Source organism: Pelophylax lessonae (assembly GCF_965119305.1).
Source record: "Pelophylax lessonae genome assembly, chromosome: 6".
Taxonomy (NCBI): domain Eukaryota; kingdom Metazoa; phylum Chordata; class Amphibia; order Anura; family Ranidae; genus Pelophylax; species Pelophylax lessonae.
In genome coordinates, this window is record NC_138773.1 from 109080057 (window position 1) to 109106118 (window position 26062).

Consider the following 26062-nt stretch of genomic DNA (forward strand, 5'->3'; position numbering starts at 1 on the left):
CGTCCCACTTGGCCAGGACCTCCGCTTGAAGCTCCCGCGTGTGAAACTGGGCGAAGGGGATCGCCTCGAAGGCAGAAACCATCAACCCCAGACACCTCATACACGTCCGGAGGGACGAGCACCGATTGTCCCTGAGGGACCTGACTTCACACTGAAGTGTCCGAAGCTTGTCTTCCGGCAGGAAGACCTTCGCCTGAACAGAGTCCAGAATCATCCCCAGGTAAGGAAGACGAACCGACGGACACAACGTCGATTTTGGAAAATTTATCGTCCAACCGAATTCCTGCAGAGTCTGCATCGTGATGGACAGGTCGTTCACCAGGCCCTGACTGGTCGCGGACCGAATCAGGATATCGTCCAGATACCCCAGGACAGAAATGCCCAGGGCCCTCAACAAGGCCAGAACCGGCGCAAGCACCTTGGTGAAAACCCGCGGAGCCGAAGCGAGACCGAAGGGTAACGCCACGAATTGATAATGATCCTCCGCAATGGCAAATCGAAGGTACCTCTGGTGACCCTCGAAAATGTGGATGTGTAGGTACGCATCCTTCAAGTCGATGGAGGCCATGAATTCCCCCGGAACCAGGGCAGCCACCACCGAGTGCAGGGATTCAATGCGAAACTTGCGAACCCGCACAAAGCGGTTCAGAGCTTTCAAGTCCAGAATCGGACGTACTTTGCCCTCCTTTCTGGGCACAGTGAACAGATTGGAATAGAACCCCCGAAATCTGTCCCGATGAGGCACCGGAACCACCACTCCCTGGGCCCGCAGGTCCCGCACCGCCAGGTGCAGATCCTGCAAGCGCTCCGGAGGCAGCTGAAGGTTTGAGGGGAAAAATCTGCCCGCCGGCCGAGAGAGAAACTCGATCTTGTATCCAGATCGAACGATTTCCTGAACCCACCTGTCCCGAATGCGGTCCAGCCAGGGTTGAAGAAAACCGAGCAAACGTCCCCCCACCCCAGAAAAGGGTGAGGGCGCCCCTTCAGGCCGCATTGTTATGGGCAGCGGATCCGGACTGGCCGGACTTCTGCTTACCCGCCCACGGCTTCTTCTGGGAGCCATGGCCTTTGAAGGGCTTGCCCTTATAGTCCGACCGAAAGGCACGAAAGGACCCCTGAGAGGGCCTAAACGAAGCATTCTTCTTACCACGAACAAACTTATTCTTGTGAGATTGGGGCAAGAGAGTGCTCTTACCCCCAGAAATACCCTTTATCAGAGTATCCAAAGATTCGCCAAAAAGACGAGATCCCGCGTAGGGCAAATTAGCCAAAGTCTTGCGAGAAGATTGGTCAACAGACCAACATTTCAGCCATATCAGGCGATGGTTCAAGACCGCCACACTAGAAAGACGCGCAGCCAAAGGGACTAAATCCAAGTCCGCATCACACAAATACATGACACCCTGATGAATCTGATCCACCATAGCCAAAGTTGTCGGCGGGGCAGAGTCAGCCACCAGAGTGCGCTTGAGCACCTGCGTCCAATCCACAATAGCCTGGGCTGCCATAATGGAAGCAAAAATAGGCTTCAGCATAGAGCCAGCAACCGTATAGGCATGACGGGCCAGAGATTCCAATCTCCTGTCCGTCGGGTCCCGGAACACCGGGGTATCCTCAGCAGGGATCGCAGTTGATTTATTCAAAATCGCCACCGCGTGATCCACCTGAGGCAGTACACACCAACGCTCATCAGTAGCCGGTGTAAAGGGATAACGCAGCTTGAACCTACTCGGCACAGCAAAAGGCTTTTTTAAATTGCGCCATTGCTCATCAACCGCGCGCTGAAATTCCGTAGAGCAAGGAAAAACCTGCGATGTTTTGCGTTTCCTCTGCGCCCCATAAGAGGACATCAAAGCAGGAGGACATGGTTCATCCTGCAAATGCAGCGTTTGCTTGATAGAAGCAACCAACTCATCCATGAGTGCAAGCTCTTCAGACGAGCCAGGGGGAGAATCATCAACCCCTTCCACCTCAGCCTCCCCGTCAGACCCCACAAGGTCCAGGGATGAGTGAGACCCTGAGAAGGGCACTCCAGCCATAGCAGCCCCATCGCCCTCTGAATCAGAGGAAATAGACACTCTGGGCCGTTTTGTGGATCGATCAGCCACCAGCATCTGCACCTGAGCAGCTAAGTTAGCCACAATAGTAGCCAGATCAGCCCCCTCGGGGGAAGCAGCAGCCCCTTGGCCCCCCACTAGGGTGGGAGGAAACTTGCAATCCTGAGAATCCATGCCCCAGCAAAGTAATTAATAAAGGGTACTGCCCCTTTAAGATCGCGGCGAGCGCTGCCCACCGCACCCACTGAACACACTGACCCCCACAGGGACAAGAAACTGGGCAAGGAATACATGAAAAAGGGAGATATAAAACCTGGAGAGCTCACACAGGCTGCTGCACCGATCGCTATCCCAGAGGAAAAGGAAGTGATGCAAGACTGACCGCCCCTATGAAGCCTATGCAAGGCTACACAAACATGGCCGCTGGCTGAGGAAAAAACCCTGGGCAAAGAGAACATGGCGCTGACATGTGGTGATCGATGGCCGCTCAAAATGGCGGCGTTTGGCGCCAAAAAACGCTGTGCAGTACCTCACAGGACCTGCCACCATAACTTTTGCCCCAGAAAAATGGCGGATCGCCGCAGCGATCGCCGCACAGCATGCTGAAAATCTGACTGCTGCATATGACACCCAGCAGAGCGGGAGAGCCCCCCCCTCACAGCCCACACACAGGCAGCAAGTGCACACAGGAGCTGACAGGGAACACAGCAGCCATACAGACATGCAGGGTCACACAGTCCCAGACTGACACCCAAAAAAGACAGGTCCCCACATAGAGTTACACTTTACCAGTCCGGATGGCGTGGGGAGCCTGCTCCAGCGACCAAACCGCAGTACTGAGGACAGGGAGTGTCGCAAGCCTGACGCAGTGGAATTGCGGTGCGAAACCGCAATGGCGTCCAGTGAGGTAGACACCTCACCGATAGCATCCCTGCAGCGAACAGGGATGGGTCGTTCAATGTGCCAGGGCAAAACCTAAGCTGAACGCTCGATGGCAGGCTGGGAAGCCCCTGGCCCTGAGCCCTGGGATCCAGGGTGGCCAGACTGAGACCCAGCGCCGCACGATCATCTTCATCAGAAGAACTAACTAACGCTGAAAATAAACAGCTAAGTAAAAGAAAGAGAAAAAAAAAACTTCAAATAAAATCAAAAAAAGAGAAAAGTGTCTGAGACTAAGAGCCCCAGCACAGGAACAGCCTGCATACTCCTGAGCTAGGCATTTGAAACTGAGTTGGTATGCAGGAAGCAGGGAGGTATTGACTGAGGGGACCACCCCCTGGGGGTGGGATATGCTAAAAGCTTTGATATTAATATATTCTGTTGCCTAGCTACTCCTACGGAGCAAAGGTCAATAACCCCATTAGTGACGAATATGAAGAGGCGGCGACTGTCGGAGGACGTAAGAGAAAAGAATTTTCCTATTTTTTTTTTTTCATTTCAGCACAGTTTAAAAAATAAAATAAAAATCTGATCACTTTTTATTGCTGTCACAAGCAATGTAAACATCCCTTGTGACAGTAATAGGCAGTGACAGGTACTCTTTATGGAAAGCTCGGGGGTCTAAAAGACCCCAGACCCCTCCACTGCACTTTAATGTATTCAGAATGCTGAAATCGTCATTTTTGAATACTGACAGTTTTTTTTAAATTCGGCGCCTTTAGCCGCTGAGTAACCCGGCTATGACGTCATCACGGCGCTTCCGGGTTACTACATCAGAGACCCGATCAAAGCCGAAATCGGCTTTGTTTGGGGCTCCATCCAGCCTGCGGACGTGCCAGCTCAAAAAAATTGGTACCGGGTTGAGGCCTCAAGCTGCAGGCATCATCCCGGCACAACCACTTCTCTGAGCAGACGTAGGGCTATGTCGATTCATGGGAAGTGGTTAAGGATGGCTGTCCTCAAGCTGGAAGAGAACTATAAAAAAAACTTTAAGCATGACAATAATTTACCTTTTCTATAGAATGCAGCTGCATAGCGATTTGCGTTACTTGCAGCTTGTATGGATGTGAATGTTTGTTTGTCCATAAGTTTCCTAGGGAAAAAAAAAAAAAAACCCACACATTAGGACACTATAATCTAAACTCAAACAAAATACATCAATGAAGTTTTACATCATCAGTTTTAGAGTTAACTACTTGCAGAACACTGAGGACAAAAGCTAGCCATGGACAGGTCAAAGTTCGACTGGTTCAGCAGGGAAAATTTTAAACCTTGTGTGGCTGTCACCTTTCCTCCATTGACATTGTTTGTGTGGATGGAGGAATCTGGTTTGTTTTTTTTATCAACATACTGGCAGAGTGAAAAAAAAAAAAAATGAATCATCTATGTCCAGCTTAAAACTGCCCATCTTTTTTTGCTGCTTCCTATAATATTGCAGTAACTCATCTCCTTATACCCAAATGAATCCCACACATGAGTCATTAAGAACCAATGATTTAAAGCAAAGTGTAAAAAAGATGAGAGCATCACAGGTTAGTGCAATTCCAGAAAGGGTTTATTAATCTTAATAAAAAGTCAGAAGACAAAGCCTAAGCGTTTCCAGGGTTCAAGGCTCCGTTCTTCAAAGCTGAGAAACAAAATGACACAAAATCATATAAATCAGAGTTTCTAACAACTGTATGTGCATAATAAATGTGGTGTAAAAAAATTGTAAAGGAGATGTACAGCCAAAGCTCGTTTGTACATCTCCTGTGGATCACAGGAATACAGTTTGTTCTGCACTCCTTAAAATAGCGGTAACATAAGAACTCACTTTGAGGTAAAAGTAGAACAGTGTGAGAGGGAAAAAGGTTCTTCTGCTTCCATCCTAGTCGATGCAGCACGGAGTTGGAGCAGTCCTGTGGGGAAGCTGGTGGTGGGCAGCTGTCCCCCGCAGTCCAGCGGTGGCTGTGTGAGACTCGTGGCCGTGTTTCGGGCCGGCTTCCGAGTCGATGATGACGCATCCGGTTAGGAGGAGCCGGAAGGGTGCGCGTTCGGAGCATCCATGCCGGCCCGGAGCACGGACACGAGTCTCATACAGCCGCCGCCAGACACAGCTGCCCACCCACAGCTTCCCCACAGGACTGCTCCAACTCAGTGCTGCATCGTTTAAACTATTTTAACTACTTGCTGCATGTAGGAGGAAGTCCTTGGGTTGCATTATATAGGGATGATGTCTGCACCTACAGGCATCATCCCAGCCGGTGATTCCCTTTGTAGTAGAAGTCATTAGAGTAGCTAAATAGCCATTTGATCACTTCTGCAGAAGGGGGGTCCCATTCCCCTTCCCGGAGCCCAGGAACGATGCGACTGGCGGGACCAGCTGCATGAGAGAGAGAGATTGTTCCTCGCTCTGTGACCCCAGGAACAGGAAGTGACAAAGACATTTTCACTTTTGCATTTGAAAAAATCGCTACGCAAATGCCGTGTGACATAAAAAATAGCAAGGATCACCATCTTTTTCTCTAGGGTCTCTGCTAAAAAAAAAATGTATATATATATATATATATATGTGTGTGTGTGTGTGTGTGTGTGTGTGTGTGTAGCACCCTACAAGGTAGGTGCTAGGTAAAGTGTAGTAGGCCTTGTCTGCTTATCAGCAGGGCCATGATTTTCAGCTAGGCTGTCATGGTTCCAAGGTGTGGCTGTTGAGAGTGGGGAGTTTCCCCACTGTGCTCAATGAGGGTTCTCATTGAGCAGTGGAGGAAACCCAGCCAATGGCACACCCAGGCTTGTATCTACCCCGGAAAGGCAGATTCTGCCGCACAGCATTCTGGGGGTGGGTATAAGTTTGAGGTGAGCACGTGACGCAGCGTCTTTGGCGGGAAGCAGAGTCCCAGGAGGGAGAGTGCGGCCGTCTCTCCTCCTGTCAAGAGGAATGGGGTGTCCCAGGCGGCTTGCCTGAGGGGACAGAGGGCTGAGCTGAGCTGCAGAGAGGATCCGGTGTGCTGAGGACCAGCGGAGCTGAGAGGAGACGAGCTTCAGGAAAGCATTCCAGGTCGTGAGTACTGCAAACTGCCCCTGGGGGTCTGCCTAGTGAGAGGGGACCACTCCGGAGAAGATCAGAGGGATCCGGGAGCTAGTTAGCCGGTGCAGGAGCAAAGGAAAGGGGGTGCCAGTGTTGACCCTGAAGAGGAAAGGGGGTGCCAGTGGAAGCATGCAGTGTACAGTGTTGAAAATTGCAGCAGTGTTACTAAAGGCTACCTCAGTCAGGAAGGACTGTAGGGAGCAGTGTCAACCAGAGTGTCAGAAGTCAGTCTTCAGGACAGTGCAAGCAAGTTAGTGATTTCAAGCGCCAGCAAGCATTGGTCGGCATACAGCTGGCATCAGGTCAGTGCTGAAATTTGCTGCATTTTTTCTCAAGTGTCCCAATTTGTACCTAGTTGAGCCAGAGGAGTATCCTACTCATTCCCTTCTCCCATCCCTAAGTAAATAATTGATAAATGTTACAAAAAAACAGAGACTTTCCTGTCTTGTGTTGAGTCAGCAACATAACAGGGCAGCAGCAATTTTAACAGAAGACACCAAAAACTGGCAGATTTACATAATATAACATTTCCTGAAATATGGTCTCTATAAAATAATTTAATTTACATAGTGGCAGTATTTATAAACCAGAAACATTGGGGGGGGGGGGGGGGGAGGAGGTAACCCATAGATATGGCAGCTGAACACTTACGAGGAATAGGTACTGGTCTCATCATTGCTAGTGCCATCAACGTTAAGGGCAATCTGTTCTCCTTTGCTGCGGCAATAATTAGGACTCATCGTGTTAATGGCCATATCCATCTCCACCTGTAAAGTGATGTTTTTAAAGTTGGTTATATTTTATTTTACAGCACATGGCATTTCTCACAAGGCTATACATGCATGGCAGTAATCAGCAGGATGTATTGAGAAATAGATTCACAGATCACATATGTCCTACCTTCTGTTGCTTTGGCTTTATTCTTGCTGACAGATGTGGCACGCCATCATAGGTCATCGACGCAGGCCGCACTGGGTACTAAGTAAAAAAGAATAAATTCCAGATTTATCTGAACTAGATATAAATGTATATTACTGCAACATGAGCTATGTTAAAAATTATCTTTCAAATGTAACCTTTAGCCAGTCAAGATTTTCCAAAAAACTTGAAAACCATTTACCGGATACTAAAAGGAACAATATAGCATTTGTAGACAGGATTCCCTGCACACACTTTGACTCACTACTTTTCAAAACACTATGCACAAAACTTAAAGGATTAGCTCACCTTTATGGAAAACTTAATAGATGCCCATATTTTTGCAGGAAAAAAGTCCATTTGTTCTTCTCAGTAGGAGCCTGGGGAACCATTGCACCCGCGATCAGTAGATCATGTGTGCATGTGGGCTCCTGCAGAAATGTCCTCAGGCTTTCAGTTCGTACCTCTGTATGGGATTTCTGTTTGAAAGCTGGAGGACATGGCAGTGGACTACAAGAGCACTCATCCGTGCCTCCGCAGTCCACTAAAACTACAACTCTGTCTGCCGCGGTGGAAAACAGTACTTGTAGTTTGTTAATTCACAGGAAACTGTGAATGAACGATGCATACATGTGGGCAGAGCCAAGCACAACTAGATTCTGTTCAAAAAGTGACAGCAGGTGCAGGGAAAAGAACTTCTGCGCACTGTCATGTAGAAGGGGCATTAGAGGGAGAGTAGACAGAAGCTGAAACATGCTACCTGTTCCACCCTAAGCACAGGTGGAACAGAAAACATGTCCCGAAAAGGGAGGTTATCCTTTAAAAGTGTAACTCCTCTCCCCCAAGGATAGTGCCACTTTAGCCTCTCTTTAGATCTGCAGTTGCCATGGTGCTGCCATGGTGCTTCACACTTGACCAACAAGGATGAGATGTTCTGTCCAAACCCAGTTCAGCATAACCATGAGAAGAGGTTACATGATCGCATCCCTGCCAGTCCAATCAGCTGCAGCCGGACCAATCACTGCCCCACAGCAGCACACTCTCAAAAGGGAAGGAGACGCACGTGATGTCAGTGACCTAATATTAAACATGTTCTAGTTTATGGGGGGGGGGGTATATAATTTAAATAGCCAATTTAATAATTGTACTAGGTTTATTACAATATTTACATTTTTAAAACATAGATGTCGCTGTCTTTTGAAATGCACCTTGCCATGAGAGAAATACTCCTGCTGCTCCAACTGCTGACCTATTACTGAATAAAAAGTTAGTTGCCTGACTGTGTCTGGCTTTAAATACTTTGTGCTACAAGTCTGGAATTCTTTATCTCTACACCTGTTCCGGGTCAGTAAGAGCTGGAGTCAAAGCATGTTAGTCAGGGAACGCCATTTTTGAAAGAAAATGTCAGCAACGGAAGCATACATAATTCTTTCATGAGATGAGTACTTTACAGTTATAGTACAGGCATCTTTTGCAAAGTCCTTAAGGGTATTGCGGTGGTTTCTATATCCTTGGTTGTCGAATGAACATTGCATGGTTTCCTAGTACAACATGAGCTGATTTTGTGATCACAGTACACCCTCCTAGTTAGCATTAACTCATTTCAGAAAGTGAAATATCCAAAGATTATAATATCTAATGATATAGATAGATACAGAAGCAGTTTATATTTTGCAATTTAAAGTACTTTAACCCTTGCAGTGTTCAAAATGCATACTAAAATGCAGCATAACATAGTAACAAGCAGCATTTTTCTATAACTTGAAATTCAGACTTCTCTATTATGATAAATGAGCGCATGCTAGGAAAATGCTGTTGAAAAATTTTAGATTTTTTATAATTTAGTTAGTCCACAAACTTATTTGTCAGCAGCCTAAAGTTGCCCATACACGGCTTAAGAATTTGACAATTCCTGCTGAATCAGCTGAAATCTGAGCCATGGGTGGCCCTGTCAGCATCACTCAGCTCAACAAAAGTCAATTTAAACATTGACTGAGCCAGATGGAAAATCCCTGGGCAGTGACTGTATGAAATCAGATGTAACCACTTTTCGGTTGCCCGAGTACAAAAGCAGGCAGTGGAGTTTCCTCCATTCATGGTGGATGGGGAAATCGATTAGAAACTTTTTCACAAGCAACATCTCTCTTATAAACGAGACAGCTGCAATCACCACATATCAAACTGTGGAACATTTAGGGCCAATTCACACTGCAACACAGAGTGGCAGGAGGGATTCACCACATCGGCCGCCCTGCTTTTCCAGCTGCGCTAGGGGCAGCGCGGTGCGCAATTCAGCGCATCATACGGCTTCCTTTGTTTTGTACGAGCTTTATTTGAAGTGTACAAGAGGTATACTTCATTCACGGGCAAAGTCCGGTCACACTGCACGATTCGGCCCGGTTCACTGAAATAAAATGCAGCAGTTAGGCCGTGTTGCAGTGTGAATGAAACACAAAAGAAACAATGGTTTCCTGTGTCCCTGCGGTAAAACATCTGTCACCGCATATAGTGCGAATTGGCCCTTAGCATCCCAACCAGCTTTTCTGAGACAGAAAAAACACTATACAACTGGCAGCAGAAAAACAACTTTAATCTGATTGTGTGTGTTCAAAATAATAAAAGTAATTTAGAATTTAAAAGACAATTTTACTACAATACCTGGAATAAGTACAGCTTCTCTGCCAAGCTCTTGGCCAGGAAAAGATCAATCTTAAAAAAAGAAGTGCATCAGTTAGAAGAAAGGCATTGTGCTGGAAGGACTGCTTCAGCAATGCCACAACAAAATGCATAAATAAAAAGCAAACACCCTCAATCCATGCAATTTTACATTCATGTACGAACAGCTTACGATCTATGTCATTTATATGCTGTATCTATCAGTTGGAAGAGATAAAAGTGCATGTACCTTAAGTGGCTGTAAACATCAGACATGAAATATGAACAAAGTATATCCCTCTATAACAGTGGTTCTCAACTCTGGGCCTCGGAACCCACCAACAGGCCAGGTTTGCAAGATAACTGAAATACATCACAGATGATATATTTTGCTGCTCAGTGATTGCAGTATTCTAGTCTGCATCTCCCCAAAGTGATACTTAAAATCTGGCCTGTTAGTTTGCCCTGAGGACCGGAGCTGAGAACCACTGCTCTATAGTGTGTACTCAATCCAGAGCACCAAGTGTAATCTGTCTGCTGTCTTGTTCCTCTGCTATCAGTATGAGTCACTTCTGACAAGTTTTCCTGACACCAAGAGAAAAAAAATGTGACGGAGAGGGAGCTCTAGCACACAGCATGTGATCGACAGACCCAGGTCTGTTCCTGTGTGTTGTGTGAAAGGAGGGGGGGGGGGGGTGTCCCTTCCCTTCAATCAGCAATCAGAGCTCACGTCACTGAGCTCTGCAGAATGTAACCCCAGCCCCCCTCCCCACCCTCTCCTTTCTGGAGGCTCAGACAAGCTATAAAAATTCTGGAAGTGACGACTGCAGATAAAACAGGTACAATTTTTTATAGGATTTGTTTTGTCTCTGTGTATCACCCGAGGCCAGTCACTTCATTGGGTACATGTAAGGGTTTACAACCACTTTAGGAAGCAAACTAATAAGCACTGTAACCCATTGCAATGAATTAGCTTTCATTTATCTACGAGCCTTGGCTGCTATGTGTTATGGAACGGAACATTGGCACTCTCTACACTGCTTCTAAGTGCTGCTAATACTTCTTTATGCAATACTGGTAATGGAATAACAGTGTGGGCTAGATGATCAAATTATTTTTTGTATGTCTGGAACGGTCCCAAATTTAGAAAATGCACAAAACTATGACTAAACTGATGTCAAATGATGTAAAAGCTGACAGCACCAGGTTTTAGAATGCAAATACAAGTATCCATTAAAGGTCCTGACCAAAAGCAAAGGGTTTCCTACGAATGCTAGAAAGAAAAAAAAAAAAAAAACAAACAGCCACTATACATGTAATTGATGAACTATGTTTAGGTTTCTACATCTTGTGCAAATTATTTGCATACTATATTGCTGCTCCATTCTATTATCCTATAACAATAGGGTCTAACATGTCACCTGAGACTCTACTAAAAGCCTACTATCCCCCAGCCATTAATGGGTTTAGAATAGTGCTGCTCACTATACATGACTCAACTCTCTGACTTTAATTGGCTTCATTTTGCTTTCAATCCTGTTTTATTGAGGGTGTCAAGGGCCATCTCTGCCACTGACTGCCTCTGCAAACAAGCCATTTGCTCTGGAACAAAACTCTGACAGCAGAAGACTGAAGAGACTATGAGTAGCATTGTTTCAAACAGAGGAGAAGGGCTCAGTGACAATGAAGGCCTACATGTGGGCTGTGCTGGTAAATAACGCATTCAGGCAACAACTTGTTGGCACTCGTGGTGCCATTTATTGTTAATTGCACTCCACATGCACCAGGAGAACTGTATTCTTGCACTCCAAATGTGCCAGGCTGACTAGGGGTTTCAGACTATGCCATGGCAGACCCTGACCTGCTTCTCAATTTTAACCACAGCAGTACAACTATGGCCTCGAATATGGCAGCTTTGTAGGTGTTCTCAAGCTGCTCTGAAATAACCATCTGCTGGGTACATGTGAGGGGGCCTACATCACTCTGCATAAGGGCCTGTGTCAAGGGGCATTTGTCTGCTCCAAGCAGGTTCTGTATTCCCATAAGTCTAGGAGTACAAAACCTGCCTGAAACAGGTTGAATGTGGGTCGAACAAATCCGTCAACAAATAGGGCAGCACAGTGGCTGAGTGGTTAGCAGTTCCACCTAGCAGCCCTAGAGACATTGAATCCCAACCATGACACCACCTGTCCGAAGTTTGCATGTTCTTGTACCTGTGCAGGTTTTCTCACACACGTCAAACACTACCTTGGTTATCTAAAATGGCCCTAGTATATGAACGCAAGTTAGGGACCTTAGACTGTAAGCACCTGGAGGGTAGGAACAGATGTAACTGTATAATATGTGAAGCGCTGTGGAAATTGATAGCGCTATATATGTATTCTTAATGATCTTAGAAATATTTCAGTTGGATGCCAAATTGATGTCATTGACATCTTCGGGTGCAACTACACATGAAATATTTAATTGCATTGTACCATCAGATTACCCTATTGAAATATAAATAAAAAATTATAAATTCAATTCAGTTGTACAAATTAGGGATGGCTCATTCATACCTATTCCTGCATTTCCCACTCAAACAAAAAATACAATTTACAAACACAAAACAACTGTTTTTATGGTTTGATCTTGTGTGTTAACAAAAAACATTACACGCTCTATTTTTAGTCTACCAACTTGCATTTTCCTATTCAAATCTGCTGCACAATGCATCCAAAGCACACCTAACCAGCATGTGCAGCAAAGTGGAACTAACCACCATTTTTGGAGATTTGCCGATTATTCCTGTCCCAGTAACAACAGACAAAGTGAGGGCTTTCACATGGGTCCAATGACAGCAATGGAAAACTCACAGATCTAGCCCAGGGTCAGCACAGTCAGTGTGCAAAAAAGAGCACTAGTGCACCATGGTCCTAGGACTATGCACCTTTAGACCACCTCCTTAGTCTAATTCATGTACCATCATCCCCAATACACACATTATCGATAACCCATTGGATTTTATGTGCATGTCTGCTGCATCTGGCGACTCAAGAGGAGGAGGAGGGTAGGCATTTAGGTGCACAGGCTTCTTTAGTAAATCAAGTCCACTGCCATCGATGGGACAAGGAAAGAGAGCTAGTGTATAAATGTCAGAGAGGTGGGTTGGCTACAGGTGCTGGAAGGCAGGACAGGCTTCGTAACTAAAGGCCCGTACACACGATACGAAATTCGGAAGTAAAATTTAGTCTGACAAACGATCTGCCGATTATCTGATTGTTAGTACAGTGCTTTCAACAGCCGCAAATTTCAGACGACAAAAACTGGATGTACAAGCTATAACATTTTTATCGTACGTCAACACAACGTCCGATTTTCGTTTAATTAGTACAGTTTTCGTTCGAAAAAAATCATAAGAACAAGACTAGGCATTCTCAGAAACGAAAGAACACATACAAAACAATTCAACACATTACATCACTTCTGAAGTTGAATTCTGTCATACAAGAATTTTCGTATGAAAGTAACCTCTAACCTAGTAACTTAAGAGTTCCAATAACTGACTTTACCTCTTGTATAATTGGATCGTCATCTTCATTTTCCATACTAAAGGGGGACACACCAACAGCCTGCGTTCTTCAGGGTGCCAGGGAGAAATGTGTTTTATCTCCTATAGAACAAAGCAAAAATATTCAATTAGAAGTTCACAAATGTCTTGACTTACAGTAATAAGAAGCTGTAAGGCAAGGATCTGTGCTTGTCAATCACCAGCTGTATGAATGGCTACACCCAGCAACAAAGGTTCCTAGGACTGCTAAGCTCATCCTGTTAACCCACACAATGCCAAGTAAAATAAGAAAGGTGACAACTCAGGAAAAAGTTGTCAAGTCGCAATGTCCCCTGAGAGACCTGAATTGGCACAATTGTTAGACGTTCTAGTTGACTGGAACATACAATTTTATCTAGTGGAGGTAGTAAATCTTCAGCCAATTCTCCAGCATTATCTGATTTTTTTTATTTTTTATGGTCAAACAACTGGTGCAACTTATCTAAGGCTACACTCTCACAGATAGGTTGCTGCGTTCAGGTGGAAAAATATGTGCAGCCAAAACTCAGCAGAAATGCCAACCTGGATGCAAATTTGCTGTATGGAGGGTTTGGAAGAAGCTCTATAAACATGTAAACAAATCTGACAGCTGTAGCTGTGTGCAAACAGTGTGTACAGGGAGTGTTTACAACCACTGCTAAAAATCGAATGATTCTTGCTGGCAGCTGCCTCTGGACGCTGCTATTCGGCCGTCTGAATGTAGCCATACAGGAGAGACTAATGACTGATAGGTCTGAGGGGGGGTTGGTTGGTTGATTATATATATATATATATATATATATCTATCTATCATGTGTCTATCATGTGTTATTATGGTTTGGATTTTTTTGTTTCCCCAAAAACAGGTACTACAGGTAATTTCATCCAATAAATATGTGAAGTTAAAAATCCCACAGCATTAGTGTTCCTTTCATTTAGATTCTTTAATATGTGACCGATACGTTTTTCCTGATTAGTACTATGCTCCAAGCAATACTTTTTCCAGCCACGCAGCACCAAACCACAATGCTACTGTAGTACTACTGCGGCTTGGTGGCCACAAAGGTGCTGCGTTTGTGAAATGTGTTTGGGGTGCCATAACATTTAATAGCAGCCATGTTCATGTATGATGTGGGACATATACACGGGAAAGTGCCTTCCTGCACTGTGTTCTATTGTGAACCGCCCTTATAGTGCAACTTCACCGGAAAATTCTAAACGGAAGTTCCACTTTTCCTTCTCCACCCCCTACTTCCAATCAGAATCTGTCCATCCCATACTGTCAGAACTACAAGGAGAGGAGGAAAGTGGCTTTTTGGTGTGCCACAGCAGGGGGGGTGGCGGCAGTCTGGTACAGCGGGACCAGGGGGGTAGATGCTGAGGGGGGTCCAGTGTAAGGTCGCCTTACAGATTTTCTGTAAAGGTGAACTTACACGTTAAATTGATTGTAAAGTAACAAAAATGTTATACTTCCCTCTGCAGTTGGTTTTTGCACAGGGCAGCCCGGATCCTCTTCTCAGGTCCCTTGTTCCCGCTCCTGGCCCCTCCTGATGAGTGCCCCCACAGCAAGCAGCCTGCTATGGGGGCACCTCAGTTGCAGCTCCGTGTGTCCATTCAGACATGGAGCTGCTGTTCGGCCCCGCCCCCTGTCTCCCGATTAGCTGACAGCCGCGGGAGCCAATGGCGCTGCTGCTGTGTCTCAGCCAATCAAGAGGTAGAGTCCCGGATGGCTGAGGGACATCATGGACAGAGATGGGGCTCTGGTAAGTGTTAGGGGGTGCTGGGGAGGCTGCTACACACAGAAGACTTTTTATCTTAATGAATAAAATGCATTAGGATAAAAAAAATCTTCTGTCTTTACAACTCCTATAAAGCAGAGTTCCACCTAAAAGTGGAAGCTTATCTTCTTCCTCTCCCCTCCAGGGCCATTTGGCACCTGGTAGTGGGGGGGCACCTGTTTTTGACAGATACCCTTCCCCACTTTTGGGAGACCTGGCTGCAGTGAGATCCCCTCCTCCTTTCCCAGCTGCCGGGCCATTCACAAAGCGCAGCACGCTTCACGCATGCGCAGTAGGGAACCCAGGAGCCGATGGAAACATTGGCTGGGGTGCAGACTTTGCTGGATTCCTGGACAGGTAAGTGTCCTAATATTAAAGCGGTGTTCCAGCCTCCCCCTCCAAAAATTAAAAGTCAGCAGCTACACATACTGTACAAATACTGTAGCTGCTGAGTTTTAATATTAGGACACTAATGCCCCGTACACACGTTCAGATAATCGGACGACTTATCGTTCGCATTTCGTTGCATGATACTAACATCGAATTCAACAATGCGTACTTAGCGTATGATTTTTGTTGTACGATTCGGGAAAAGCTCCCTGGTTGCTTAGTTACGTATCAGATGGTGCGAAACAAAAACAATGGCAGCCAGGCTTTTTCCGCGCTATTTTAGTGTTTCTGATCATGCGCGGTCATGGTCGATCGATTTTTAGCGGACGCATAGTGTACTGATGAAACGACTGACGTTCGTGGGGCTATCGTATGACAGAAGTTTTCCTGTTTGTCCCTTCGGATTTTGTTGGATGAACTGTCGTGATCGTCTGTTGAAAGCTGCGTACTAACGATCAGATTGTCGTGCGATCAAGTCAAAAGTGAGTTTTTAATCGTACCATTATCGGAACGTGTGTACGGGGCATTACCTGTCCTGGAGTCCAGCGATGTTGGCACCGTAGCCGATGTTTCCATCGGCTGTCGGGTGCTGCCACCATTGCCGGTGAGGGAACCTGCGGCTTTACTGGCGGGTCCCTAATGCGCAAAGCGTGCTGCACATTCAAATTGGCTCGGGGGGAGGAGGGGACCAAACTTCCGAGGAACAGCACCGCGGCACCATCTCCTGGAAGTGGGGAAGGGTACCTGTCAAAAAAACTGGTACCGTTCCCCCCTCTCCCCCTGAAAAGTGCCAAATGCAGCACCTGAGGGGGGGTTGGGGGAGTAAGCGGAAGTTTCATTTTTGGGTGGAACTCCGCTTTAAGGCTCTATTCACATATTGGCATCCCGGACTCCCGTCACTTTCAATTAAACCCCAAGCGCGGCACAATTTTGCTGTGATTTTCGCCTGACGAATCGCAGTAAAATCGCGCAAACAGAATCGCGGTAACAGAATGGCGGTACACCTGTCGCTCACAAGAAGTTCTTGGATGCCAATATGTGAGCGGAGGGCTAAACCTCCTCTGTAAGCCTCAGCACACATCGCCATGTGATTGTACAATCACCTGTATGTAGGGAAAGGCCTTCCCATGGGATAGAAGAGGAAGGTCCTCATGTTGGTAGATGTAATGCTGATTGTATGGTGTGTGTGGTGCCCAGAGCCTCCTATGTTCCTCTGCGGCCTGTGTGTGTCCTGAGATCTCCATAGGGTCCCAACATGCCCGCTGTGTATTCCACACTGACAGACCGGAGGGAGCACACTGCCAGCACGTCTGATGGAAGCTGACTGTCAGGCCTGCTACAGATAGGTGCTGTCACCTACACACAGGAGCGGCCAGCACCGTACCGCCTCAGCCCCCCACCTGTATATCACTGCCCCGGTCACCTCACCGCTCCGCACCTACCTGACACACCGTCCTCCCGCTAACTCTCCGCTCCTGTCACCGGCGGCCTCTCCGGCGTTCAGGCGGCAGCCATACTGCTTGTAATGCAGACACGTGGGAGCGGCTGCTGTTACCCACAATCCTCAGCGCTCACTGAAGCCAGCAACAGCAGATGGCGCTGTTGCCTTGTGGTAAGGAAAGAAAAATAAACTAAAAAACAATTGTGGCAGCGGTGGGATTCGAACCCACGCCCCCGAAGAGACTGGAGCCTTAATCCAGCGCCTTAGACCGCTCGGCCACGCTACCTTGTTATAGGGCATCTAGATATGTGTGTGTATGTATATATATACATTATATAGATCATTAAATGTGTCTGTGTGTATATACACTCACCTGCCACTTTATTAGGTATACCTGTTAAGCACTTCTGGACTGGAAGGATTTGCCCCCTTAAAGAGGTTGTAAACCCATTACATTTTTTTTTCAACCTGAAATAGAAACACATAATGAGCTAGTATGCATCACATACTAGCTCATTATGAAATACTTACCTTAGACTGAGCCCCCGCCGTGCCGCCCGCTTACCTGTATGACGGGCGACATGTTCAGTCGCCTGTTTTCCAGGATCGCGGCATCCAGCCATCTGATTGGCCGGAGCCGCGGTGACGTCACTCCCGTGCACGCGCGCCGACGGTCACAGCATGGGGCTCTGAAGGAACGACACCAGCGGCCGTTCCTTCAGAGCGCATTCGCCAGTGATGTCACTGGCTGCATGTAAGGTAAATATCTCCTAAACCGTACATGTTTAGGAGATATTTACAGTACCTATAGGTAAGTCTTATCATAGGTTTACCTATAGGTACAAGTGTCAGAGGAGGGCTTACTTCCTCTTTAACCACTTAAGCCCCGGAAGATTTTACCCCCTTCCTGACCAGGGGGTATTTTGCGATTTGGCGCTGCGTGACTTTAACGGACAATTGCGCGGTCGTGCGACGCTGTACCTAAACAAATTTGACGTCCATTTTTTCCCACAAACAGAGCTTTCTTTTGGTGGTATTTGATCACCTGTGCGATTTTTTTTATCATACGCTATAAACAAAAAAAGAGCGACAATTTTGCAAAAATAATATTTTTCACATTTTTTTATATGAAATTCCCCAAAAAAATGTAAAAATCAAAATCTTTTAACATTTTCGGCCAATTTGTTTTATGCTACATATGTTTGGTAAAAAAAATCGCAAAAAGCGTATTTTGATTGGTTTGCGCAAGAGTTATCAGGTTGGGAGCGTTTTCCCGTATACAGGTTGCCCAGATCACAGGCCGGAACTCCCCCATTTTAGATTTTCAGCCAGGCTAAGGGTAAGCAGCGACGGGCCTACAGCAAATCGTGGAGCAATAGTGGATTGTTTAGCAATAGTGGAGCTGAGTGGATCCCTCGGAATATACCTAGGCAGGAAGGCACACAGGGGACCATCCTAGGGTACATCCACACCAGGACCAGCCTGATCCTCGGCACACGCCCTCCACCCAGGGATAGGAGGATACCGCTAGGTCGCCAGACCCATAAATACACCCGCTCTATACCCCTGTGTGGGGTGGGTGTCTCTGGTTTAAATATCGGGAGTGGAGCTGAGTGGATCCCTCGGAATATACCTAGGCAGGAAGACACACAGGGGACCATCCTAGGGTACATCCACACCAGGACCAGCCTGATCCTCGGCACACGCCCTCCTACCAGGGATAGGAGGATACCGCTAGGTCGCCAGACCCATAAATACACCCGCTCTATACCCCTGTGTGGGGTGGGTGTCTCTGGTAAGTGTGCAATTTTATCAAAGGAATCCCAGCACCTTACCACCCACCACGGGGTCACCTTTCCACCTGAGTGTCGGTTTGTTCCGAGTGTTGTCACTTTATTGCTTTTTGAAGTCACCGCACATGAAATAGACTTTTCTACTGGATCTTTCTTATTGGACATTGCAAGCTGTATTTTTTAAAATAATAACTTTTTTCTATTGTTGCTCTGTTGGCACTTTTCTATTCCCCATACCAACACGTGGTATTAGTGGAACAGCTCACTTTATATAGTATTATATTTTTTAGCACATTAATATTGCATGTTAAATATTATTTATTGCTCATACATCATTGCACCAGTCACTTTCCAATCTTTCTGCAGGCACTTTTATACCTTGCACTTGCACTTAATTGAAGTTTTTATGAAATATATTATTGTTTGAATATTACACATTATTGCTTTTAGTTTAAGGCACTTTGCATCACAGCTTTTTATTATATCTAAATTATATAGGCAGCGCCATCACCCCTATTCCTTTTATATCCAGTGCATAGTCTCCGGACTATCATCCAGGGAGGCTGCAGCCTATTTTTAGATATATCTATATATATATATATATTTTATATTTCATACACTTATTACATATTTTTTATTTATTTATTTATACACACATTTTTTTCACTTAATTATTCACTTATCTATCCACTTAATCCATAGCGCGGAAGTTCTTATTTTACTTATTGCAAGAGTTATCTCGTTTACTAACAAAGGGAAAGATTTTTGTCATTTTTGTTGTTTTTTTTTTTAACGCGTAATGGCGGCGATCTGCGATTTTTTTTGTGGGACTGCGACATTGCGGCGGACAGATCGGACCCTTAACTGACATTTTTGACACTTTTGGGGTTACCAGTGACATTTCTACAGTAATCAGTGCTATACATATGCACCGTTACTGTAAAATGGCACTGGCAGTGAAGGGGTTAACTTTTTTTGAGAGGGAGGGGCTATGTGTGTCCCTAGGGACTTGATTCTAACTGTGATTGGCTGTGGCTTGAGCTGTAGGAACACTGATCAACGGTCCTACATAGTAGAACCGTATGATCACCATTCCTACACAGGGGAGAATGACAGGCGACTTGTTTACACTAGCCACCTGCCTTTCTCCCTCTCCACCGACGATCGCCGAGTGACCGGCGGACATCGGGTCCGCCGGTCACACGCGCGGGGGGTCCGTGACGCGCGGGAGCGCGCCTCCGGCGGCGCGCGCTCGCTTCCCAGAGCCTCACAGGCTAGCGACGTACCCATACGTCACTTTGCCTGTGAGGGGCTGACCGCCGCAGTATATGTACTTGCGGCGGTCGGCAAGTGGTTAATGACAAGGCCATTTTTTGTGATTCGGCACTGCATTACTTTAACTGACAATTGCCCATTTGTGCGACACTGTACCTAAATAAAATTGATGTCCTTTTTTCCCCACAAATAGAGCTTTCTTTTGGTGGTATTTGATCACCTCTGCTGTTTTTATTTTTTGCGCTATAAACAAAAATAGAGCGACAATTCTGAAAAAAAAAAAAAACAATATTTTTCACATTCTGCTATATAACATTCCCCCCCAAAAATAAAAAATCTACATTTTTTAACATACAGTATTAGGCCAATTTGTTGTTTGCTACATATTTTTGGTTAAACAAATCGCAAAAAGGGTATTTTGATTGGTTATCGCATCTACTAACTACAGGAAAGATTTATGTCATTTTTATTGTTTTTTTTTTTTTACTAGTAATGGCGGCGATCTGTGGATTTTAGCGGGACTGCGACATTGCGGCGGACAGATCGGACCCCTAACTGACATTATTTACACTTTTGGGGGGACCAGTGACATTACTACAGTAATCAGTGCTAACAATATGCACTGTTACTGTAATAATGACACTGGCAGGGAAGGGATTAATACTGTGGGTGATCAAGGGGTTAAATGTGAGCCTAGGGGAGTGATTCTAACTGTATGGGGGTTGGGCTTTTGAAATGATCACAGAGACCTGTGATTCTATATAGAAGGATCACAGGAGCTCTGTGATCATTCCAGAGAGAAGGACGGTCAGCAGCTGCGAGCGATCGCGGGTGTCAGGCGGCAGTCGGAGCTGCGTGCCCCGTGTATCGGAGTCCCTGCTACTGAGTGGGGGCGGGAGCGCGCAGCCGTGGGCGCACACTTGCCCCCTAGCTGCAGGCGCGCAACCAATGTACAGTTACGTAGGTTCGCGCAGGAGGGGCTACCTGCCACAGTAAAACTGCGGCAGGCGGTTGTTAAGTAGTTAAAGAAGAAGTAAACTTCCATCGCTAACTTTTACCTAAAGGTAAGCCTATGATAAGACGTACCTATAGGTAGTGTAAATATCTTGTATACGGGCAGCGTTTAGGAGATTTTATTGTACACGCAGCCAGTGACATCGTTGGCGCATGCACTCTGAAGGATTGGCCACCCGTGCCGTTCCTTCAGAGCCCCGTGCTGAAAATGATGGCTCCCGTGCAGATGCGCAGAAATGATGTCATTGCAGCTCCGGAAAGTCACAGCCGCAGTCCGCAAACCTGGAAGCAAGACAGGTGAAGATGGGAGTATCTGCAGCTCTGACATCTCGGCACTGGAAGAGCTTCGTTTTAAGGTACGTTAACATAAAGCGCTAGTATGCGATGCTTACTAGCACATTATGACAATGCCTTGCAGGGTAAGAAAAAGGAAAAAAAAAAACGTCCAGCGGTTTACAACCGCTTTAAATTGCTTGGTAAAAGAAATTGCTAACCAGCCAATCACATGGCAGCAACTCAATGCATTTAGGCATCTAGACGTGGTGAAGACGACTTGCTGAAGTTCAAACCAAGCATCAGAATGGGGAAGAAACGGGATTTAAGTGACTTTGAATGTTGCATGGTTGTTGTTGCCAGACAAGCTGGTCTGAGTATTTAAAAAACTGCTGATCTACTGGCATTTTCACGCAGAACCATCCCTAGGGTTTACAGAGAATGGTCCGAAAAGAGAAAAAATCCAGTGATTGGCAGTTGTGTGGACGAAAATGCCTTGTTGATGTCAGAGGTTAGAGAAGAATGGGCAAACTGGTTCAAGATAGAAAGGCAACAGCAATAGGTATGCAGAATACCATCTTTGAACACACAACACATCAAACCTTGAAGCAGATGGGCTACAGCAGCATAAGACCACATCGGGTGCCACTCCAGCTAAAAACGGGAAACTGAGGCTACAATTTGCACAGGCTTGCCAAAATTGGACAATAGAAGATTGGAAAAATGTTGCCTGGTCTGATGAGTCTCGATTTCAGCTGTGACATTTAGATGGTAGGGTCAGAATTCGGCGTAAACAACATGAAAGCATAGATCCATCCTGCCTTGTATCAACAGTTCCGGCTGGTGGTGTAATGGTGTGGGGGATATTTTCTTGGCACACTTTGGGCCCCTTAGTACCAATTGGGCATCGTTTATATGCCACAGCTTACCTGAGTATTGTTGCTGACCATGTCCATCCCTTTATGACTACAGTGTACCCATCTTCTGATGGCTCCTTCCAGCAGGATAATGCACCATGTCACAAAGCTCAAATCATCTCACCACTGGTCTCTTGAACATGACAATGAGTTCACTGTACTTCAATGGCCTCCACACTCACCAGATCTCAATCCAATAGACCATCTTTGGGATGTGGTGGAACGAGAGATTGGCATCATGGATGTGCATCCGACAAATCTGCAGCAACTGTGTGATGCTATCATGTCACTATGGACCAAAATCTCCAAACACCTTGTTGAATCTATGCCACAAAGAATTAAGGCAGTTCTAAAGGCAAAAGGGGGTCCAACCCAGTACTAGCAAGATGTAACTAATAAAGTGGCCGGTGAGTGTATATCTATCTGTGCTAATACAATCACCTCTTGCATGGGACGCCTAAAACCAACGTCTTTAACCACTTAAGCCCCAGAAGATTTTACCCCCTTCCTGACCAGGGGGTATTTTGCGATTCGGCGCTGCGTGATTTTAACGGACAATTGCGCGGTCGTGCGACGCTGTACCTAAACAAATTTGACGTCCTTTTTTTCCCACAAACAGAGCTTTCTTTTGGTGGTATTTGATCACCTGTGCGATTTTTTGATCATGCGCTATAAACAAATAAAGAGCGTCAATTTTGCAAAAATAACAATATTTTTTTATATGAAATTCCCCCTAAAAAATGTAAAAATCAAAATTTTTTAACATTTTCGGCCAATTTGTTTTCTGCTACATATGTTTGGTAAAAAAAATCGCAATAAGCGTATTTTGATTGGTTTGCACAAAAGTTATTGCGTTTACTAACTAAGGGAAAGATTTTTGTCATTTTTGTTGTTTTTTTTTTAACGCGTAATGGCGGCGATCTGCGATTTTTTTTGTGGGACTGCGACATTGCGGCGGACAGATCGGACCCTTGACTGACATTTTTGACACTTTTGGGGTTACCAGTGACATTACTACAGTAATCAGTGCTATACATATGCATTGTTACTGTAAAATGACACTGGCAGTGAAGGGGTTAACTTATTGAGAGGGAGGGGTTAAGTGTGTCCCTAGGGGCGTGCTTCTAACTGTGATTGGCTGTGGCTTGAAGTGTAAGAACAGTGATCAACGGTCCTACATAGCAGAACCGTATGATCACTATTCTTACACAGGGGAGAATGACAGGCGGCTTGTTTAAATTAGCCGCCTGCCTTTCTCCCGGTGTAACGGACGATCGCGAGTGCCCGGCAGACATCGGATCCGCCGGGCACACGCGCGGGGGGGGGGGGGTCCGTGACCGAGCAGGAGCAGGAGCCCACATCCGGCGGCGCGCGCTCGCTCCCCAGAGCCTCACAGGCTAGTGACGTACCGGTACGCCACTTTGCCTGTGAGGGGCTGACCGCCACAGTATATGTACTTGCGGCGGTCGGCAAGTGGTTAAGGCATTCAGGTGTCTTATTTTACTGATCTAAATGCAGCCAAGTGTTTTTAACCAATTGCCGACCAGTAGCCTGCAGTTACATGGCAGCAGGTCGGCAGGTTCCCATGGGAGCGATCCTGGGGGCGCACACATGCCCAATCGCCAGTGGGGAAGCCGATCTTTAGAGCCAGCAGTCGTGATTGCTGCAGGGCACCCGCAATCGGTCCCCGTGAAGAGAGAACCGCAGTCTGCTGTTGTAAACACAGCAGGCCGTTGTTCTCTCTGGAATGAGGACAGAGCGCCTGTGATCCTTCTTTATAGAATCACAGGTCTCTGTTTTGATTTTACAAGCCTATCTCCCCCAAAGTTAGAAAACACCCCCTAGGCTCACACTTATCCCTTTGATCGCCCCTGGGTTAACCCCTTCCCTGCCAATGTCATTATTACAGTAACAGCGCGTATTTTTAGCACTGATTACTGTAGTAATGTCACTGGTCAACCCTAAAAGTGTAAAAAATTTCAATTCTGTCCGCCGCAATGTCGCAGTCCTGCTAAAAATAGCAAGTCGCCACCATTACTAGTTAAAAAAAAAAATGACATAAATCTTCCCCCTAGTTTGTAGACACGATAACTTTTGCGCAAACCAATCAAAATATGCTTATTGGGATTTTGTTTACCAAAAATATGTAGCAGAATACAAATTGGCCTAAAATAATGAAAAAATTAGATTTTTAAATTTTTGTTTTTGGGAATGTTATATAGCAGAAAGTGAAAAATATTTATTTTTCTTCCAGAATTGTTGCTCTTTTTTTGTTTATAGCGCAAAAAATAGAAATCGCACAGGTGGTCAAATACCACCAAAAGAAAGCTCTATTTGTGGGGAAAAAAAGGACATTGATTTTTTTGGGTACAGTGTCGCAAGACCGCGCAAATTTCCGTTAAAATAACGCAGTGCCGAATCACAAAAAATGGCCTGGTCATTAAGGGGGTAAAACCTTCCGGGGCTGAAGTGGTTGAACCTTTTATAAACAAGTCATCACAAAAATATTCATATGGCTGTATTGAATGTTAGGGATGTGGCAAACTATTCTAGCCAACAATTTCTATATTGTGGAAAAGATGAGGTTAGCCTTTAGTCCAAGGGTGATTTTTTTATTTAATGGAAAAGAGGTTTATCACCTAAAGGAAAGTGGGAAAAAAAAAAACGTGGGACTCACAGAATGGGGTATGGGTGATTCATAGTGGGGTTGCCCAGGGGGCTTTTTCTCAAAAGCTTGCCAGGACCCAATCACCTAAATGTACCAGCCTATAACCCAGGGTCTGTGAGTCCTCTGTGTCTTGTATGGTATGATTAAATATACAGTAGAAAATTGTATCGCTTAATAAATGCAGAGCTGCATCAATTTGTGTATTTCATATCTGTCTGGAGTTCAGCTTGAACTCTTAGGCCCTTTTCACACGAGCAGACTGATCTGGTCCACCTGTCAGTTTTTTAGGCAGACCCGATTGGACCATTCATTGGCCTCTATGGGGTGGCGGATGCAAATGGATATGTGTCTGTTTACACCTGCTTACATCTGATCCACTAAAAACAGACAGATGGGGGATCCGTTTGATTCCCTTAAAGTGGAAGTGAAGTCAAATTGTTAAAATCCGCTGACAGGCAGGGTTTTTTTTTTAACAGAAGAGACCCCAGAGGTCATCTCTGTCATAATTGCCCCCCCCCCGCCTGTCAGCAGGTAATGTGATCTGAGCCGCAACTCAGACCATATTTATAGGCCAAGTGGGAGGAGGACGTTGTCTATGCTGCCGGGAGATCTGAATTGATCTTCTGGGGTAGGTACATAGACGACGTCCTCCTCCTTTGGAATGGTGACTTGGCATCATTGTCATCTTTTATGTAATATCTTAATGACAATACCCTTGGGATGCACCTCCAATTTGAGGCCAGACAGTCGCATATCCACTTTCTCTATCATTTTTTTTAATTCTTTTTATTTCAATATGTGCATAAAAACGAACATTCCAAACGTCCTTTCAACAAAGGGACAAAACAATATAAAATAAAAAAATTATACAATATCCAAATAATTATCTGTTTACTTAGTATTCATAATCTCTTTATGCCAAGGTATACCCATTTAGCTTAATTGATCGCCGTTGTCCCGGTGTGCCCCAACCCCTTGCTCCATTGCATTCATAGATTTATTTCCTCATCATACTATGTGCATCCCTCTATATCCTCTTAGTTATCTCCTGATATTCAACCATTGGTTAATGTTGATTGACTCCAATTATCCCAAATTTTATTATATTTCGTTGAGCATCCTCTATGCATATACAATACTTTTTCAAATGGTAAAATCTGATTTACCGCTCTTATCCAGTTCTTAACAACAGGGGGCTTCACTTGAATCCACTTAACTGTGGATATCTAGAGATCCCAGGTCCCAAAACTCCAAATTGCGCTTGTAACGCATGTCGCAACTGTAGGTATCTATATAATGAGGTATGTGG

The 26062-nt window shown here is 45.6% G+C and overlaps 1 protein-coding gene across 2 annotated transcripts in view; it reads right to left on the minus strand.

Moving 5' to 3' along the window:
• POLR3E (RNA polymerase III subunit E) overlaps positions 1-16926 on the minus strand; it is a 100219-nt gene extending 83293 nt beyond the window's left edge. Inside the window, exons 1-6 of one of the 2 annotated variants that reach the window (XM_082261288.1) lie at positions 16815-16926; positions 13188-13288; positions 9640-9690; positions 6964-7041; positions 6715-6830; positions 4007-4089 (exon numbers count right to left, since the gene is read on the minus strand). In XM_082261288.1, coding sequence (XP_082117414.1) covers positions 4007-4089; positions 6715-6830; positions 6964-7041; positions 9640-9690; positions 13188-13223 — 364 coding nt within the window. In that variant the 5' untranslated portion in view covers positions 13224-13288; positions 16815-16926. Of the gene's footprint in view, positions 1-4006; positions 4090-6714; positions 6831-6963; positions 7042-9639; positions 9691-13187; positions 13289-16814 lie in introns of those variants that run through there. The other variant, XM_082261289.1, reaches the window with a different exon arrangement.
• Positions 16927-26062: the final 9136 nt, after the last annotated feature.